The sequence below is a fragment of the Manis javanica genome, chromosome 1, assembly GCF_040802235.1.
Source record: "Manis javanica isolate MJ-LG chromosome 1, MJ_LKY, whole genome shotgun sequence".
Lineage (NCBI taxonomy): Eukaryota > Metazoa > Chordata > Mammalia > Pholidota > Manidae > Manis > Manis javanica.
In genome coordinates this window covers 42137056-42157396 of record NC_133156.1, presented here as the reverse complement: position 1 = coordinate 42157396, position 20341 = coordinate 42137056, and the positions used below count along the sequence as shown (strand labels likewise).

General features: G+C 35.2%; 1 protein-coding gene across 5 annotated transcripts in view; it reads left to right on the top strand.

Moving 5' to 3' along the window:
* GABRB2 (gamma-aminobutyric acid type A receptor subunit beta2) overlaps positions 1-20341 on the top strand; it is a 230401-nt gene that overhangs the window by 114626 nt on the left and 95434 nt on the right. For all 5 annotated transcript variants that reach the window (XM_037025181.2, XM_037025182.2, XM_037025183.2 and 2 more), the window contains one exon: positions 7225-7307. In XM_037025181.2, the coding sequence (XP_036881076.1) occupies positions 7225-7307 (83 nt within the window). The remainder of the gene's footprint in view (positions 1-7224; positions 7308-20341) is intronic.

Sequence of the window (20341 nt, the reverse complement as noted above, 5' to 3'; positions counted from 1 at the left end):
AGCAGCAGGCCAGTTACATCATCAAGTAGTTTAGGTTCAGGCGAGGATCCCAGCCTTAGGAACCTTCACTTTATCCACAGCATGTTAGAGGCTACACCAACCATAGAAAATCTTTTCCACTGAACTTACAATAGGTATATCTTTTCCTTAGACAGTGGGTGCTAGATGCTGAAGGAAGGCTCATGTGTATGAGTGATGATGTAGGAGGTGGTGATTTGAAAGCCATTTCTTCACATGTGGTTTACTAAGATGGCAATACTCCCACCAGAACTTCCATGTCATTAGGCCTGCATCCTGCATTGACATCTTCCTTTGTCCAATCCTGCTTCTTCTGCCTTCTTTTTTAGGCAATGATCCCTACTGAGCATTCTTCAGGGGCTGTTGGACCCTGAAAAACTAATTTCAGATAGACTCTGAATATACTAAGGAGACAGAAAATAATGAATAAGCAGATGCCTATGTAGGATACTTTCAGATATGGACAAGTATTATTAAGGAAATAAAAGAGATGAGACAGTGACCAGTGGTGGGGAATGTAGAGGGAACTGTCACCCACTCATCTGTAAAATCCCAAGACAAAGGACAGCCTAACTAGAAAACCTCAGATTTTAAATACATTTCTGATAAGAAATACATCTGATAAGAAACAGATGGCATGCTGAAAATGGGATAATTTGAAGAGGAAGAAATAAAAGGGCAATTTACAAAGAAAAGGAACAGCATGCCCTGTGTCCCAGAGAAAGGATCAGCAGGTTCCCATCCATTCCCTAGAATCCCAGACTTAAAGGGGGATAAAACGTGGTAAGGGAAGCTGGACACAAGTTCTTCAGGGATGGGGTCTAGCGACAGTTCCCCTCATCTCATTCTCCTTCCTGCTCCAAACTCCTTACCCACTTTCCATTGGCCAAATCCAAGCTGAAACCAGAGGATGCAGGAAGCAGTAATAAAGGCTTAGATTGATATGTCATGCTATCAGTATTTTTGATTGGCTAGGATTTATATGCTCACAAAATGAGATTTTGTTAAGGTACTGCAGTTTGAATTCCATAGGCATACTATTTAAAGAAATGTCTTTTGTGCTAGTACCTGTATTTGTAGCAGGAACCTGTGTAGCCCTTCAGTGGTCATAGTAGCATTACAGAAGATAAGATTCCAGAAAACTAAAGAGTCACAGAAGGCCAAACAGCTGCAGAAGAGTACAAATAGCTCTAATCTGAAACACATGATTTATCACATGGGAACATGATTGCTAGCAATCTTACTTTTTTTGGTGATTACAAAGTTGAGCATAGTAGTGCATGTGACTCTGGATGAGGACTTGCAAAGAGCTTTTAAAAACAATTATGCACAAGTGTTAGAGATTTTAATTTAAGCAGAAGGTCTCTGTGGAGGTAAATCAAGAGCATAGGCTAGAAGAAAAATGCTGAGGGAGAGCTTCAATCAGGGGAGAATATTAAGTGGGACTCCTTGGGGAGAGGCCTGTATTTACTTGTCTGGGTGGACTAATCTACATAATTGACTAAAACAGAATGAACAGCTGTGAAATACAGCATTTGAATGTGTGGGTAAAACAAAATTACAAAATGTACAGGGTCACAGAACATGTAATGTATTTTCATAGGATTATAGAATTTCCAAACTTATTTGGGATATAAAAATTGGCCAGTCCTCCAAAGAAAATAACTTTATCGAGGTCAACTAACTAGTTTAGTTACAGCATAGTAGTTAAGAATGTGGACACCAGAATCACACATCCTCGATTTAAATCCCAACACCCTCACTCTGAGACTCTTGGAGAAAAATCAGTCTCTGCCTCAATTTTTCTATCTGTAAAATGGGAGCAATAATAGGACACCCCCTCATATTAAATGAGATGATACATTTTGGTAACACCAGATGGTGTCTAGAACTTAATAAATGACCAATTAATATGAGGTCTGTTCATTACTAGCAAGAATGCCAGAGCTGAATTACTTGACTTTGTAGAGTAAGTAGCAATGTTCTACTTACTCTACAAAAAGCAAGAACATATTGAAAGAGGGATATATGTGAGAAATTAGTTTCCCAACTAATGTGAGACATAAAATAACATTAAGTCTTCATGGAGATACAAAAACAAACAATTTTTAAGTACCTTTGGGGGAAGTGACTCAGATGAGTCCTTTAAAACTTCAAAATTTCAGTTCATACTCTTAAAGCTTAAATTCAGTATTTGGATTTTTCCCCCTAAGTAAAGTTTTTAACAATTTTTTTACAGCTAGCAAAAATATACATCAACATATTTTTTGAAATTGGCCTTATTTAGCACCCTATTTTTCTCTAGTAATAATATCTATTAATGTTGTAGATTTCCTTTATCCTTTGTAATTAGAATAAGTTGTGCTTTAAGTAAATGTACATTTGAACAAAGTAAAAACATGCTGTGAGTTAGAACAATATGATTTGAGTATAGTTGGTGGTGATATATCTGATTTCCTTAAAAACATACAAAAATATTGATAAGAAAAACTATTTGTGTGTGTGTGAAATAATTGCACAGTTTTCTAGGTAAAGAAATCAAACAAAACAGAAGTCCAAAGTCACTTTCTTATAATGTCTGGTTGAAATCCTAACAGGTTTCTTATATGTTAAGGTACGTGTATAACCATATATTCTAGCTCCTGAAGCCCTTCTTGTAGAACTTCTAAAAGGCCCAAAGTAACTCAGAATCATAATCAATGTGACATGCTTTGGGCCTTTTAGAAGCTCTGTCACATTGCTTATGATTCTGAGTTATTTCCTATTGGCTAAGGGACAAAAGCATCTATTATTACTTAATAACTGTCTTTGGTCATATTCAAACTTGGAATGATATGATAGCATCATTAAATCTCAGATAATGACACTATAAAATATGTTATGGCTTTGGTACAAAATGCTGGCATAGCTGCTGTATCTCTTGATTTATAGGTGCCTTTGATGACTGTTTTAGGCTATGTTACATGTTTAGTTTTCTTGCACTATGTTAGTTGTATGGCACAAGTCATTTTTGTGTGACAGTTCCCAATGGCTAAGGAATTGAAAGTTTATCCAAAGATCTTTTAGCCCAGTCAGAATATTGACACTCTCTAAAGGTAGTTTTCATCATGCAATAGTGTTCAGCCCCAAAGAAGACACATTTCCACTTTTAACTACAGATGATCTGCCACAGGTAAATGAGGTACATTCTGGAGGCATAATTGACTGTTCCTATGATTGAGAACAGAGCTATCTCCATATATTTCACAATGTTCTTAATACTTAATCAGGATACCTGCATAATGAGTTACTAGCTTCAGTTCAAAGACTCCTAGTAGTGGTGTGAGTAATTTAAGGCTCATTAAGGATGTTTATCAGGATTCAAGAAGGCAGGTACATGAAAAGCCCATTAAGTATGTTTGTTGTATTGACTTTTCCTGGAGAAACTTAGCCCGGAAAGTCCCAAAGAATAGATTTTGATACTGATCATTGAGCTTTTCTGAATAAGATTCATTCTTTAATGGCTTCTTCTAGAAGTATGATTTGAGAATTTTTTACATATGTTAAATCAAGCACTTAATATAGAGAATTACTTCAAAATCCTCAGTTCGAAAAAGCTTGACCATGGCTTTCATTTCTTTGTGTTTATTTTTTTTTTAATCATAATGACACATGCCAGGAATGTGGCAAAGTGCTTGAGATACAAATAAGACAAAAATACATGTGATTCCCTATCCCACAGAATACCTGGAAAAAATGCAGATTTGTTACATGTCTGTACTTTGTCTTAAAATCTCTTGGAGTTCCTTATGCACACATGCCATAATTATTTTTCATGCATTTGTGTGTTGGGAAGCTATTTATGTCATGTTTTATAGTTCTGCTGTGCCTCTTTGTGTGAGTGTTCTGTGTTTCTACATGTATATGAACATATGCATATACATGCTACAAAATAGCTGCTGGTTGAATGAGTTATCACTGCATTTAATCATTAGTAGGTAGTAATAACAAAATATGCAGAACATTTTATGACTTACAGATCTCTTCCTGCTTTATCACCTTGCAATAAATTAGGATGGCAAGTTTTTAAATCAAATTTTCAGTAGCAGCTGAGTATTGGAGAATATGTGACCCATCCCAGGTCATTCATTCTGGTGTGTATAATCAGGATTCCAAATGAATTACTTTTCTACAGAATCACCAATCCAATCGGAGACACAAATGGCATTGTAAACTGATGGAAAACACTTGTAGGATTTTTTGTTTTGTTTTATGAAGAATATTATAACCTTAAAAAAAGTAAAACACTAGTGTATGTGTGAACGTTGATATGAAAAACAATTTTCACATACTTTATTTTTTAAACTTAAGTAGAAACTCATTTCTTCTGCTATAGCATTATCAATGTGTTATTCTTGTTCATGGCACTATCACAGATCTTTGTTGCCATGAATATTTATCAGCAGAAAGTGTAAACCACAATCTATAGTAGCAATTGCGAACTTTGCCTCACTTACACAGTTGGGTATCTGTTTATGTTTCTCTCATTTTTTATCACATGTGTGCCCTTGTATCTTTCATGTCCTTTGTATTCACTCTCTCAGATGAAGTTAATTTTCCCTAGTTTTCAAGATGGGGATAATTTCTGCTATTTTATATAAATAGCATGGGAATTTGGTATGCCCATCATATACCTAATTTAGTGTCCATTGAAAATTTCCCTTCTGTGTAATACAGGTTTCTGCATGTGAGTGGCAATTCAAGTAGTATGCACATGTTAAAAAAAAAATCAGTGGACCAGTGATAAATTCAGTCAAGTATCACAGAGCCAAAATAAATTGTCCTTTTTAAACTATAAAAATTAAATGTGAATGTTAATTTTTATATAATTTTAAAAATTTATAAAATATAGGTAGTTGATAAGTACCATCAAAAAGGAGAAACAATCAGTTTGATATTAAGATAAACTGTGGTACTATTTATGTAATGTTAATTAAGTGGATTAAAATTTTAAACTTTACTGTTAAAAATATAAAAAGAATCCCTAAAACCTAAGACACATAATGGGTAAAAAAATAAATAAATAAAAGAACTAATGCAATAAAACTATCCTCCAAATAAAAGATTTTTAATCAGTGAAAGCAACTGCTTGCCTCTTAACAATTCATGTAATTTATTCATTCAGCAGATATTTATTGGTAGCCTCACAATAAAACAAATCTGTGCCCTTAAACAGCTTACATTTTAGAGGGAGAAATAGTTCTTAAGAAAAAGAAAAAGAAAGAAGCAAGATTGCTTCAGACTGTGATAACTGCTTAATGGAAATTAACAGATAAGATGGAGCATTAGTAAAGGCAGCCACTTTGGGTGGGCTGCTTGGGAAGAGCCTCTCAGGAGGTGGTTTTTGAGCTGAAGGATCAGAAAAGAGGCTTCTGTGAAGATTAGGGATATGTAGAAACATATGTAGGGACATAGGCAGAAAGAACAAATGGAAAGGCTAGAAAATAGTGAATGACTTGGTCTGAGACAGTACTGGGAAGGAAGAAACAGGTTATTCAGGGCACAGTAGACCATAGCCAAGACTTTATGTTTTATTGGAAGAGCCACTAAAGTTTTAAGCAGGGGAGTGATAAAAAACTGTGTTTTTAAAAAATCTGACTGTTACGTGGATATGGGCAGTTAGGAGGCAAACGGCTGGGAGACCAAGCCTCTGCAGTGACATGGATGTGAGGTGATGGGGCCATGGATGCTGAGGGAGGCAGGGGAATGAAAAGGTGCTGAGGCAAAATAGCCAACTCCTGGTGAAGGAGAGGAAGGAATCAAGGATGAACATCAGCCTAGTATACTCATTATTAATAAGGAAAACAAAAATTAGAGTACAAACCTTAAGGAAGCAGTAGTCAAAGAGGCATGACTTAAGTTAACCACTTATTTTCATCCTACCACTAAGTAGTGGGATTCTCACACCCAAGGCATTTCAGACTCAGTCCACTTGGATTACTTGTCTAAACTCTGCCCAAGACCTTTTAATGAACACGGCCTGGCTCTGGCCTGCTTCTCTCAAGCTGGAGCTGTACCTTATTTCTCTGTTCCCAGTACACAGCCTAGTGCCTTCAGAGTACAGTAAGCCAAAGTTGGTCAAATTTGACATGAATTTCTACTCTTAGTTTCTTTCAGCAGATGTAAAGGCTGTACCTGCTATGTGTAGGTACTCCTTTATATTCTTTACATAAATTATTATGTTAATTCTTACGGAAAACTCTGTTGGGTAATTATTATTATTGTCACTGATAATATCCCCTTTTTACAGAAAAACTAAGGTTTGTTAGAAGATGTTAACTAACTTGGGGTGAGTCACAGTTAGTGAGGCAGAATTAGAATTCATACCTGTCAATTGTGTTCTAAAACTTGTGTTTTTTCATGACACTGTGTTACCTTATTTATCAGAAAGCATGTATTGATAAATCATTAAAGACTGTCTTTTTTGGCTCCTTCTAGATGGTCTTCAATAGAGAGATTAGTGGAAAATGATGACAGAATATAAAGACACTAAAGAGATGAACTCATTTCTGTCTGATAAAATAGTAAGGACACCAAGCATTCTAAATAAATGACTGCCAACCCATAGGAGGAAGCCAACAGGTCACAAGGACATCAGACCACTTAGGATGGAGAAAATCAGATGATAGATGAAAAGCTGATGATGCATTGTATTAAAGCACTTGTAATGCACTATACTATGTACAGAAATGTCAAAAGTGATGGAACAAAGCCAAGATTTACTGATAATTGGATTTTAGGGTCTTGAGAAAGGGTCTTGAGAAATGGAAGAGAATACAAATGTAAGTGGAAGAGGAATATCTAATGTCGATATTCTTAATAACCTGTGATGCTTGTAAAATAGAGTCCTAGGACCATGTCACTCTGTCCTCAGATATTGTGGAGCATGAGATCTGTCTGTTTAACAAACACTTCTGGGTGTTTTTGATACAATTAGGTAATGGACCACACTTTGGGAAAATACTGATTTAGTCCAGCTTTTTTTTTTTACAAATCAGCATGAGGCTCATAAGGAAAATGGCTGTTTAAAGTTGCAACATTCTTTTATGTTGGAGCTTTGGTTCAGTCTCCTAGGCACCTACTTCTATCCTGTCTGATACTTGAATTTAGTTTTTCCAATCAAGGCATGGACTGGCTAACAGCATATCATTGCTATTTCTTTTCTAGAATCACAACCACAGCTGCCTGTATGATGGACCTAAGGCGATACCCACTGGATGAACAAAATTGCACCTTGGAAATTGAAAGCTGTAAGTTTTTTAGAGAACCCAGTTAGATTGAACTCTGCTTTAAGGTTTTCTGAAAGTTCTGCTAGCCCAGTAAATTTGTTGGTAGGAGGCACTAACAGTATCTTCCCTTAATGATAGTACCACTGTCTTCATCTCATCCCTAAAACCCTGGGAGTAATGTGTAGGGAAGGAGTAATCTAGCAATAAAAAGAAGGTGCTAAGGGTCTGGAAGGATACCAGAGGCTATCCCAAGCATTTATAATATGGATTTGGTGCAAACAGCTGCAACATGCTTAGGAAAATAGGTAGAGATGGCAACGTGACAAGATATCCTAATTGTCTTTGCCTCTCATAAATGTTATCTCTTTGCAATTGCAAAATAAATGTGGCCTCTATTAAAAGATTCACAGAGTGTGGGTTGGTGGAATGTTTTTTTTATTTTAAGGGGTTATTTTCAGTGTCTAAAACTTGTTTTATATTTTTGGTGAAGTCCATGTGATGATGAGCAAGTTTAGTGTATATGTGTGTTTATTCTCTGTCCTGTGCTGACCTCCTCTGCAGTGTGGTTGCTTTTCTAGGCCATAGTTCAGCATCTTTATGATTCAGTCACCTACCCTATTGAGTGAGCTAAACATTGATTTTATAACCCATCTCCATTTCTAAGGTCACACGGGGAAGTCATTTGAGATACAATAGGATTTTGAATCTCTTTTCTCTGTCAGTTCTTTGCAGTGTTTTCATACCTCATCCCACTGAACAATTGGAAGCTGATAATTTTATATCCAGCATTCTTGATAATTAGTACCTTGGCTGGGCAGATCCTCTCAGTCTTTTTGAGGAACTCAAGCAGTGGCAAACAGCACAAGTTTAAATCACTGCTCTGAGTGGAAATACAGCATTTATGGCACATGGCTGCTATTTATGCTCATTTCAGAAAATACCTTTCAGGAATAATTAAATTTACATGCAATTTTTTTGAACAACCTGATTTCATATTTGTATTTCCAAGTCATCATAACTTCCACATTGATCTTTGCCATAAAGAGCTAAATTTAATGAAATTAGTCTATAGGATATCAATAATTTTTTATGTAAATATCTTTGAGAAAACTGCATTTTCATAACTTACAATTTGGAGTGCAGACTAATGTTCTTCGAAGTCCAAATTCATTGACTGTTTCGATCTATTGATGTAAGGATATTTTGGAAAAAGTAAGTTGCTGTGTATTACTAATACACTTTCATGATAAGAGTATTTTTATGGTAGAGTTTGACTGGAATTTTAAATAATCATAATTGTACATGGTTAAAGCACTTGCACTGATGAGTTTTCATTTGAGCCCTTTACAACCCTATCAGGTAAGTAACAAAACCTTTTTAGTTCAAAGAACTGTTGTCTAAGGAAGGACATGGGCAACACCCAAATGTTTCATGTAATTAAGTTATAATTCTGACATGAATATTTAAAACTTAATGTGACATTCCTTAGACTTTTAAAAAGTAAGTTTTATAAAGAGGCTTTTACCTATCTTCAGTTACCTTGTTAAGTGAGGTAAAATAGGGTCATAAGTGCAGAATATGTATTTAAAACTCTGGCACCTCATGCAGATATTATTTGTGACTTTCATGTATATCTGGGCTTTACAACTTCAGTCCTTTCAATTCTTCCACTTTCAGGAGAAAGTGAAGTAGTAACTTGAATATAAAGAGAGTATCTTAATATTGAGTATGAAAATGGAAAATAGTGAATTCTTTCCATCTAAATCTTTTTCCCTCCAAGTAAAGAGAAATCTTACTTTTCTTCTATGTTTTTCATTATTCTTTTTCTGTAGTCACTTTTCTCCTTCTGGGACTCCCAATAGATAGATCTTGGGTCTCCCACATCTACCTGTCATGGCTCTGAAATAAAATTTGTAGATTTTTTTTTCTTTCAGACTATTAGTATTTATTTTAGTCTAAAGAAGTTATTTTTGGTAAGCATTCTACCTTGTCAATCCTGTTTTCAGTTTCTAAAACTTCTTCCTTATTTTTTGATTACTCATTTTCCATAGTTGCTTGTTCTATTATGGAATATCCTTTTTATTTTAAGGGCATCAGTTTCAGTTACTTGAGAGGTCTTCTTTGGCTCTCTTCATCTATTTCTTTTTTGTGATGATATGTGTTTATTTATCATGGTCTGTTCATTTTATGCTGATGGTTTTCCTTCTATGTCCGCCATCTTTGGTAATCAATTCATAGTTGTAAGTAAAGGGCTAGTTTGACAAGAACCACTTACTCATACAGGTTTTCTGAACTGATGCAATTTTCCTCAGCACCTTTATTTCATTGTTTCTGTAAACAGACTCTGATCAGACTCTTCCCCAAATTGGGTGATGCAGGAGGAGAACTGGGTATGTTGACCAGACAGCCTTCCTTTTGAGGAGAGCAGGCTGAGGATATTCACAGGTAGCCAAGGTTCATCTGAGGTCTAAGCATCTTAGGTTATTTCACTATGGAACTGATAGAAGGAACTGATAGAACTTAAAATTACCTTTGTTCCCCCTCCATTTGTAGAAGTGCCTGGGCTATCTGGAACTCTGTTCTTATTCTCTCTTCAGCCCAATATATAAACTAGGAACCTAGGCAGCCACCACTTTACTTACAGAGCCTTCTTCCAGCATTTATTATCTTGGGAGCAGTTTCCACATCTAGAAGTAAACGAAGCAAGAGGACTGGTCCAGTGGCTCCATAGTGGCTTCCTCTCTGTCAACCTCTTTACTGAGTCTTCAAATTCTCTAGTACATGCAAGTTCTCAGACTGGCTGCCCATTAGATCACCTAGGGAGTTTTTAAAAAAATTAATAGGCCACACTACAGACCTATTGAATCAATAATTTTAAAAGCTCCACAGATGATGACAGTGAACAACAGAATTTAAGAAACAGTGCTCTAGGACATGGTTCTCACACTTGAGTGGGCACACAACCTCCTGGCAGATTGCTGGGTTGCATCCCTGGGTTTCTACATTAGTGGGTCTTGGGTGAGGCCCAAGAATTCATATTCCTCACAAGTTCATGGTCATGCTGATATAATACTTCAGGTGCAAGGATTACACTACTCCAGAACTTTGGGGGGAAGATCTGCTCTCTTCTCTGTAATTCCCCATGCAAAAGTGTTTCCTATTTGATTTTCTTTACCTAATAACCTCATCTACACTCTAACTTCTATACATTTTTCAAAATTACTAGCCCATTGATGGCATACTTTTTTACTTTATAGTGCTATTGTAGATGTTTACTTTTTCCTTCCTCTTACAGTTATTTCTATGAGATTTGAGTAAAGTAAATATGCAGTCCTAAACTGGAACTCTTCTTTTGTCATACTCAGTCTTTAATATTCAGTTTTTAAGTGCATAACAATTTTGAACTTCATTTTTAAAATTTAAGACTATGTCACAAATACCCTAATTTCTGAAATACTCTCTTAAAATTCGTAGTGTCTATTTAGTATTCCACATCTGGCTAAATATTTATTTATCCAGTTCCATATTGTAGAACATAAATTAATTCTACTGTGTTGCTATTTTTAAAAATGTTATAATTTGTGTATGACTGAGACTATATCATTAAATACAGTCATGACTTTATATATGTGTATATTTCTATATACGTACATACATGGCTTTTCTGTCCAATATGAAATTAATTAAAATTAAATAAAACTAAAAATTCATTTCCTCAGTCACAGTTGGCATATTTCATGTACTCAATAGCCATTTGTAACTATGTTTTGCTATATTGAACAGTACAAATATACAGAACACTTCTGTAATCTCAGAGAAGTCTGAATAACACTAACCTATTAGATAAATTCATGTAAGTTGAATAGACACAACACAGAAAATATAAAATTTAACGTCTTTTGATATAGTTCTACAGGAAATGTTCCCATTTAAACTCCAAGAATAGGATTTTATGGTATCACTTCTTGGTGATATCACACTTGGTTTACATTAATATAAATCCTGTAGAATTTATAGGTCACATAGGCAACATTTTTCTAATGTAAAATGAATGGCTTAAAATCCAAAGCAATATGCCACTTAACTATCCAAATTAATAGTTAAGGAGCATTAAAATTATTGTATATACCATAGGTCAGCCTTTGAAGCAACAAGATAGCAATATAGGATATCTATTTTATAAAATATCAGTGTCTGGCAAATAACTATTTTCCTCTTAAATAAGAGAAAATTGTAAGATTTTTAATTGTAAGATTCACCATTACATCAATAAGAATAACAGAATCCTACACTGAATATACATATTTCTTGGTAGACAAATTACCATTTCAAAAAATACTAAAATGTAAAAGGAACCTAAAGTAAATTAGAATTGAGGAAGTATAGTTTATTTTCTTAATTGCAAAAGAAGCTGTCATTTTATTATTCCTAAGTGGGTACACCAGAAAGAATCACAATTCATAGTGTTATTCAGTTAGCATCTCCCAATCTTACAGGTGGAAATCTGCCTTAGTTATTTTCCCTCAGCACAACAGTTCCCTCAGGGACTGTTTCTGACATGGTGTGCAGTTTTTGAAGTATTTATGTGTGCCATAGGAACCACTGGCCCAAAGGGTAGAATATAGGTGGACTATACACTATTCTGGCAGTACTCTTCCCTATGGATCTACAGGTACCTTTGAAATCTCTGTACCTTAGATACAGAGAAGGTGAGGAGAAATCTTTTAGCAGTAGATATAATCCCTTATTAGGTTTTTGCTCTGTAAAGGACATCAGTGTAAATGCTATGCCAAACTGAGATACATTGAATGTGCTTTCGATGCCTCACCTGTATTACGATAACTTGGTAACTAAATGAGCACAGAGCCCAAGAGCTGCTCACCCCTCTGACTGCATGATAAGCACAGCTGTGAAGCTTAGGGGTGTGTTGGCACTGGTTCAGCATACAGCTCAGAGAACAGCAAAGAGCAATTACAAGGAAACTGCTGGGTTCCCACTATGGCTTCTTAAAGTTGAAGCATTTTCTTAAAGACTAAACGAGTTCCTGAGTCCCTAGGAACACTGTGCATATTTACCTTCCCAAGGGTGACGGCCACCTTCTTTAATGTTTCTAATGCTCATTTCCCCCCCTGCTTTGAAATTGCTCATTAGAGTTAAAAATGCAGTAGAGTTAAAAATGCTTACTGTTTATTATAAATTTTCTTTGACAAAGCTCATTGTGGGGAGGATGGCAGGGTACAAATGTGTTTACTTGGTTTTCCTTTAGGCTCAGGAAAGGTGCCAATGATGCTGTCATCCTGCAAAAACTGTCTTTTCTTGGCTGGGTTTCATTTTTCACTTGATCCTAATTAAAAGAAGATGCCACATTTGTGGCTTTCTTATCATTTTTCAGTGAAAGCTGGAGAGCACTTTGTGAAAGCTGATGTGAACATCATAAGCCAGAGGTGTAAATACACCCACAGACCTTCCCTGAAGCATTTCCAGAACACTCATGTCGTTTTTGTTTGATAGTTGCTGCCCAGTGAATTGTAGCTCAGACTGACTGTTCTCAGATCTTGAACCTGACTCCCTATTTTACCTCTTGAAGATATGCTCCTTTCAGTAGGCTCTCAGTACTGCTGAATCATTTCTGCATATCAAATACCTGTTTCTTCATGGTAGCTTCCAGAGTCTACTATCTAACCCTGTTCCTATCTCCACTGCAGCCTATACATGATTAAATTTATTGTCACTATAATCATCAGCACAATCAGTAATAGTAACTACCATTATTTATTATTATTATTGTTATTATTATTATTAGTGCTTACTTTGTGCCAGTCATGCTATTATGTATATACAGACATGATCTCACCCAAATCTCTCATATGGCAGCTACTAATATTATTTCCTCTTTACAGATGAGGATATGGTACTTTATAGATGTTGTATAACTTAAAAAAAGCCAAATAAGTTAACAGGTGAATGTCTCATTAAAGAAAACAGAATTCAGTGTAGCTACTTTAAGAAGAAGGAGACGTACTTGGCTTAGAGAACCCTTGGGATGACTGAAGAAAGAAACTCTCAGCTGAGCTTTGAGTAGTAAGTCCCACAATCACAGCACAGTCCTGTATTGACAGGGCTGCCTCATCAATACAGGACTGTGCTGCAATTATGGGACTTATAACTCAAACTCTTTGTATTATAATTTATTTCTAATAATTCTATACTATTAAATCCTACCTGCTGAACTATATGCTTTCAGTGGACATTTGTTATTTCCTTTGCCTGCCTCATATCTGAACATTATATTTGAAGAGTCCCTACTTTATGAGTAAGAGTCCACATCCCATAACAGAAGCTGCAAAAGCCAAACATTCATTCTTTCAACCTCCCTTGCACTTAACTGCAAGCTGGGTGCTAAACTAAGGCTCTACCAATCATAAAACTTTGAATTGGACATTTGTGCCATAAGAACCAGTGACTGCAGAAAAGTCCAGCCTAAGAAAGGTAGGAGCCACGGGAATGGATGGGTGGAAGTGTTCAGGGGCATATGTCAATGGTAGCTGCAGTGAGAACCACAGTCCCTCTCCCCAGTAGAGGTGGCACTGATAACTCCACTAGAACAGTTCTGCTTTATGATTTTTGGACATCGTTCCTGACTGCATCACCACCATGCCTGTATCTTCCATAAGCTGTTCAATATCAGTTTAATAAATGTATCTTTTATTTAATTTAACACAAGTCAGTTTATGTTGTCTGTAGCTAAGAACCTTGGTTGCTATGCTTCTGGAGGAAGGGTTATGTCTTATATTATCTTTTATCTCCTTTACTGCTTTGAAAATTACAGATAATTTGCAAAAATACAAGAAATTCTTCACCAGTTTCATTCTTTTATTTCACCAAAGTTCACTTTAGATCCTCATCCTCCAAATATAAAATAGTGGAATTAGGAATCACCTACGTGTATGCCAGTCTACTGGAATTTATCACCCTCTCTGCCCCCAAGCTATTTGGCAAGTGATTTCTGGCTAGTCACTACATTTAAGGGAGTGTTTATACTCTGTTGGTATGTGTACATTAATATCATAATATACATAAACCTGTCAAAAATCTCTTAAACCATTGCTAGTCACTTTCTCTAATATTTTTTTCCTGATGAACAGGAAATTTTTTAAAAGATCTATTCTCACTAAAAGAAAGCCCTCTTATTGTTAGATTAATTTTAAATGACCCTTTTTTGCCACCTTTGGAAATAAATATTTATTATAGATATATATTCTGAAACATTGTGTTTGTACTTAACCTCTGGCATAAAGTACTATTTGAGTCTCAACTTAATCAAATTTCCTGCCAAATGATAAGGGCTGGTGGATAGAAATGGGAAAAATGCATTAAGGATGAGTTGGCCCTGAATTGAGTAATTGTGGCTGTTCTGAATTAAAATTGTATCAGAATTACCTAATATATAAGTAAAAGACAGAGTTTTATTAATTACTTACATATGCAAAAATGTTATTTGAATATGTCTTTCCAATTCCACCTTGCTAACTGGCTACAGTTTTCTGGTTTAAAGATACATTAGCAGAGCATTCCTCAAAGTTTAACAGAAAGAACCTTTTAATATTTGAAGAAGTATATTCAATGTAATGTTAATAATAGCTACCACTTGGAATGTTAGTTTTGAGCCAAACATTTTAACAAAGCCCTTTACACTGAAAATCTTATTTTCGCAATGGTACCTTTGGTAGGTATAAAGCCATCCCTATTTTACAGATGGAGAAACTGAGGGTTAAATAATTTAAAACATACATTTGAAAGTAGTGAGATTGGAATTCATTTAATCCCAAAAGTCTAATTACCAAATCTGGTACTTTAACCAAGTTGGTGGTACCATGAAAAGAACTGGGAGAAATTATGTAAGAATTACTCATTCAAGAGCTAATAAAAGAATTTATTATAAGCAAAAGGGGTTTATGATTCTCATTTAACTCTCTCTCCTTTCTGGAAAATCTTAGATAATGGGAGTGCTTTATCAGGTTTTCCAGAAAGGAAAAAAACAGATAATCTGTCTGACCTCCATTGCCAAGTAGGAGATGAATGACAGACCCGGATCAATGAGAGATCTTCAGTCCCTCTAATCACTCTGCCCTAACATATTAAAGCCCTAGTGGGCCATACTCCAACTGCTGTGAGAGAGGAATGCCTGGAATTTACTTAGACTCAGTATGGCCCTCTGCTTCCTCACAGCTAGTCTAAATTGTTACTTTTCAAGACCTAATTTCTGGTATTTTAAGTGTTTTGGTTGACCGTATGGACATCTGCAGCTCAAAAATAAAACAAAAAAAATATGAGAACAGTTTCTGAAATACAAAGAAATGGATTAACGACTATTTTGTTTTTACAAATCACAATGAGTAGGTGAGAACTGCCTCTTAATGAATGCAAGGTAGAAAGTGTGTGAGGAGGAGTGAGCAGTTTTGAATGTTCAGCCTAACCATTCTTTACTAAGATACAGAGCAGGAAGTCATTGTACCTGCACTGGGGTGGGGGATGGGGGGAAGGTCTCAAAGACATTTGCCTAGTTGTTCTCTTTAGCTGAAATACTTTTTCCTCCCTTCTTTGTGTAGCTCATTCCTACTCATCCTTCAAATCTAAAGCTAGGATTCATTTCTCAGCATCACCTTCCTTAATTCCTTCTCTCAAAGCACCTGTGCCACTTCTTCATAGCAATCATTGCAACGAACACTTATTTGTTTTTTTAGAATCAATGTCTGCCTTTCTTTCTTGACTGTAAGTTCCATGAGGTAAGTACTGTGGCCTTTTTTTTTTCATCATTCTTTCCAAAGTGCTGAGTGCAAAGCATTGTACAACTTAGAAGTACTTGTTGAATAATGAAAAGATGGTTGGGTGAATATGGAACAGCCAGACGAAACCGTTTTTGTTTATGATCTGCTACATTCAAGTAGCTCTGATTTGTTTTACTCTCAAAACTATGCCATCATTACCTCCTCAAATTATGGAGAGAAATAAGAGGAAGGAAGAATAAAACTACTGTTTCCTAAAGCTAGAAGCCTTCAGAAGTAAAGGATATCCCTTTACTTGGGTTCCAGCTATCAGCTACCTCCTTCTCAACTTTACCAAAAATGGAGTATAAGTAGCCCCTTCAAGTGGCCAATCATCTTGTTTTTCTTCTTCATTATGTTATTTTGGTGGATTATATCCTTTGGTTTTAAACGATAAACCAACTTTCCATTTCTCAGGCAAATCTTGGTTCATGATGAATTTTCATGTTAATATGTTGTTGGGTGTGATGCTTTAATATTTGTTTTAAGATTTTCGCATCATGTGGAGTATTAACTATAAATTTTCATCTTCGGAAAAGCCTCTGTCAGGATTTGGTGTTAGCACTGTGGGATCTCATCAGTGATGAAAGACAGTGACCCTCCTCCATTTTCTGAAAATAGTTGTGTAAGCTTGTTTTTTTTCTTTCTCTTTTGAATATTTGCTAGAACTCACAAAGGAAGGTATTTGGGCCTAGAGTTTTTCTTTGAGGAAATTTTTAATAAATTCAAAATATTTAAAAGATGTAGGGCTACCCAGGTGTTCTGTTTCTTCTTGTGTCATTTTTGGTCAAGTTATATTTCTCAAATATTTCTACTTCTCCTAAGATGTCAAATTTTGGCATAAAGTTGTCATAGTATTTGCTTATTATCCTTTTAATGTCCATAACATCTGTAGTGATAATCCATTTTTCTTTCTTAATATTGGTGATTTGTGTTCTCTCTTTTTCGTTGATCAGTTTTGCTAAAGAGTTGTCAATTTTGTTAGTATTTTCAAAAAACATCATCTTCTGGCTCTCTTTTCTCTTTTGTCTATTCTATAATTCATTAATTTCTGTTCTTTAGTAGTTTCTTCCTACACTTCTTTTACATTTACTGTACTAATCTTTACTAGATTTTTTAGATGTAACCTTAGGCCACTGATTCAAAATGTTTCTCCTGCTCTGATATGAGGCTTAAAAATACAAGTTTCTCTAAAGCCCTGCTTTATCTGACTTCCAAAAGTTTTAATGTGTTTTCATGGTCATTCTTTTCAAAATATCTTCTAACTTTTCTCATGATTTCATCTTTGTCTTGTGAGTTATTTGAAATTGTTTCCTTGCTTTTAATGAGTTGGAGTTTACCTAGTTATAGTATTATGAGTAATTTCTAATTCAATCCTGTTGTCAAAATATGCATTATAGTTTCTACTTTTTAAAAATTTATGTTGGCTTATATATCTCTGGTAAATATGCCATATCCTCTTAAAAAGAATGGGTGTTCTATACCTGAAGGATGTACTGTTATACACACGACAATTACATCAAGATGGTTAATAATATGGTTTATATGTTTTGTGTTTTCACTAATTTATTTTTTAACTCTATCAAATCCTGGGAGAGGGGTATAAAAAATTACTACTATATTTATGTAATTTTTCTTTCTTTCTTTAATTCTGTAAAGGTTTGCTTCATTCACCTTAAGACTATTTATTTGTGGCATACATATACAGTGATATTATTATGTCTTCCTGATGAATTTTTCCTTTTATTATTATGAAATGTTATTTTATCTCTAGCAATGTTCTTTGTCTCAAAGTGTATTTTATTTTATATTAGAAGATCCATCTGGCATTATCATGCTTTTTGTATGATTAATATTTTCTATCCATTTATTTTCAGTATATCTATATCTTTATATTTAAAGTAGGTCTCTTATAGATCTCACATGGTAGGGTATTGCTTTTTACACACTTTAACAATCTCTGCTTTTTAATTGGGTGCAAATGTTCAGACCAAAGGTTGGCAAACAATGACCCAGGGCCAAATCCAGCCCATGGCCCTTTTTGTAAAACATACAGCTAAAACTGCTTTTGCATTTTTAAAGAATTGTGGAAAGAGTATACATTGAGAAACCTTAGCCCTGTTCAGTTACTTTTGGCCTTCCTATTAATTAACACTAAATTTTTACCTCTTTCCACCCTTTCCTTCACTGGTTACTCTATAAATGCAGCTTAAAATTGTACTTACTTTCTGGAGAAGCACAGTATCTTGTAATTTCACATGGAGATTTCAGTCAACTTTACAGTCACATGTATTTCATATCTTTTTCATAAAAACAAAAAATCTGGTCTCCCTGTGAAATTTCATCTTATTTTAGTTCAGCTTTCTGTCAGTTGTTTCTACAGCCCTATTCTCAAAACAAAAATTCCCTTCCAGATTTGTTCCATTAAGAAATTTTGTAACCATATCACACACATTGTTATCTAAACTGTTAGTAAAACATTTGAATAATCTACAAGAGTAGCGGTGCCACATACACACCAACACATTAATATGAATTTATTGTGTAAAGTTATTCAACTAGCTATAGATCCCCTTAATTCTCCAATTTAGCTTTCATTTAACCTATCAAACAACATAACAGCTCATGGAGTTTCCAGAAAAAAAAGTGTTTTAAGAGATAAAACCTGAAATAGTAATAGCTAACATTTATTGAACACTCTCTATGTGAAAGTGTTTTAAGTATGTATATGAAATATTTAATTTAGTCCTGTGAGGTACTAGTCATATGCCAATTTGCAGATGAGGAAACTGAAGCACAGAGAATTTAAGCAACTTGTCCAGGGTTCCTCAGAGTCGTGGAACTGGAATTTGGACCCATTCTGTTTGGTTCCAAAGCCTCAGCTATTAACAACCACTCTTACACTATGATGTTACTGAAAGAGCATTGTATTTGGGGACAGGAGACCTGAGTTAGAGCCACTGACTAATGCCAGACATCAATTAAATTTTTCAGAGAGTGGATGAGTTAGACTAGATAGTCACTTGGTGTTCTTCTAATTCAAAATATTATGATCATTCTTATTTACTTAGATGCCTGATCATTTCCATATGAAGAAGAGTAAAGAGAATCATAAATACTATCACATGGACCTTTTGTCAAGGTTGTTATGAATATTTTTGTGTCTTAGTAAGTGACAAAACTGGAGTTTGAGCAAAGCTCTGTCTGTATCCAAAGTTTAAATCTCTATGGGGTTAGCTTCATGGGTGTGAGACATGGACAGGCAAATGGAACACCATGATTAGAGGGGCCTCATTCTTGGTGCAGTGTTCTGCTATCACTGTCCTGAAATTCTTAATCATTTATGAGCAAAGACCCCTCATTTTTAATTTGCACCCCACAGATTACATTACCAGTCCTGCTCTCAATCCCTCTGCTGCTATCCTGAGCTGCTGCACGGACAGCAGACAGCCTGGCACTGGAATTATGGCTAGGAGATGCTCCCTAATACGGGACCATGGTCTGTGATTCAGTCGCTTCTTAGAGACAATGACTGAACCATCAGTGAATGTTAAGTCTCTTGGTTTGGTGGTCTGTTCTCTGCTGTTCCTTTTAAACTCTGGAAGAGCAGAACTTGCCATTACATCTTGTTGATACCTGCAGCCATGTTCTGTGGGTCAGTACTAGTTACCTTTCTAAGTGGAGAAATAATGAAACATGTTTACTTAAATCTTGCATATGCAAAGAGAAAGAAAGAGACATTTGAACGTGCTCTCCTGGTTTTCTCTCTGACCTTGATTCCTAAAGCTAATATTGTATGCTTGTGTTTGGCTATGATGCTAAATTTTCTATACCATATCAAAATTCAAAATTTATATTTTAAATAGAACAATTCTATCCCCATGAAACTATTTCACATTTGATTTACTCTTATTCCCACCACTCCACCCCAGGAGGAATCTCAGGGACCAAAGGAATGAAATGAAATTTGTTTTGCAAAGAATATAGCTTAGAAATGCTTCTTCGGTATAATAGATTTTTTAAAATCAGATTTGTTAAATTGACCCCACTGTTCTCAGACACAAAAAAAAATTTTAAAGAGGATGCAGTTTGCCATTTTATGACATATGCTCCTGCTTGACAAAGTTAGTTGAAGCAAAACTGTCAAATGCCAAAGTATAAAGTATTAAAATTTCAGCAAAATGTCAGGAGAATGGGAAACTGGTGAATTTAAGAAAATCTGTCATAAAA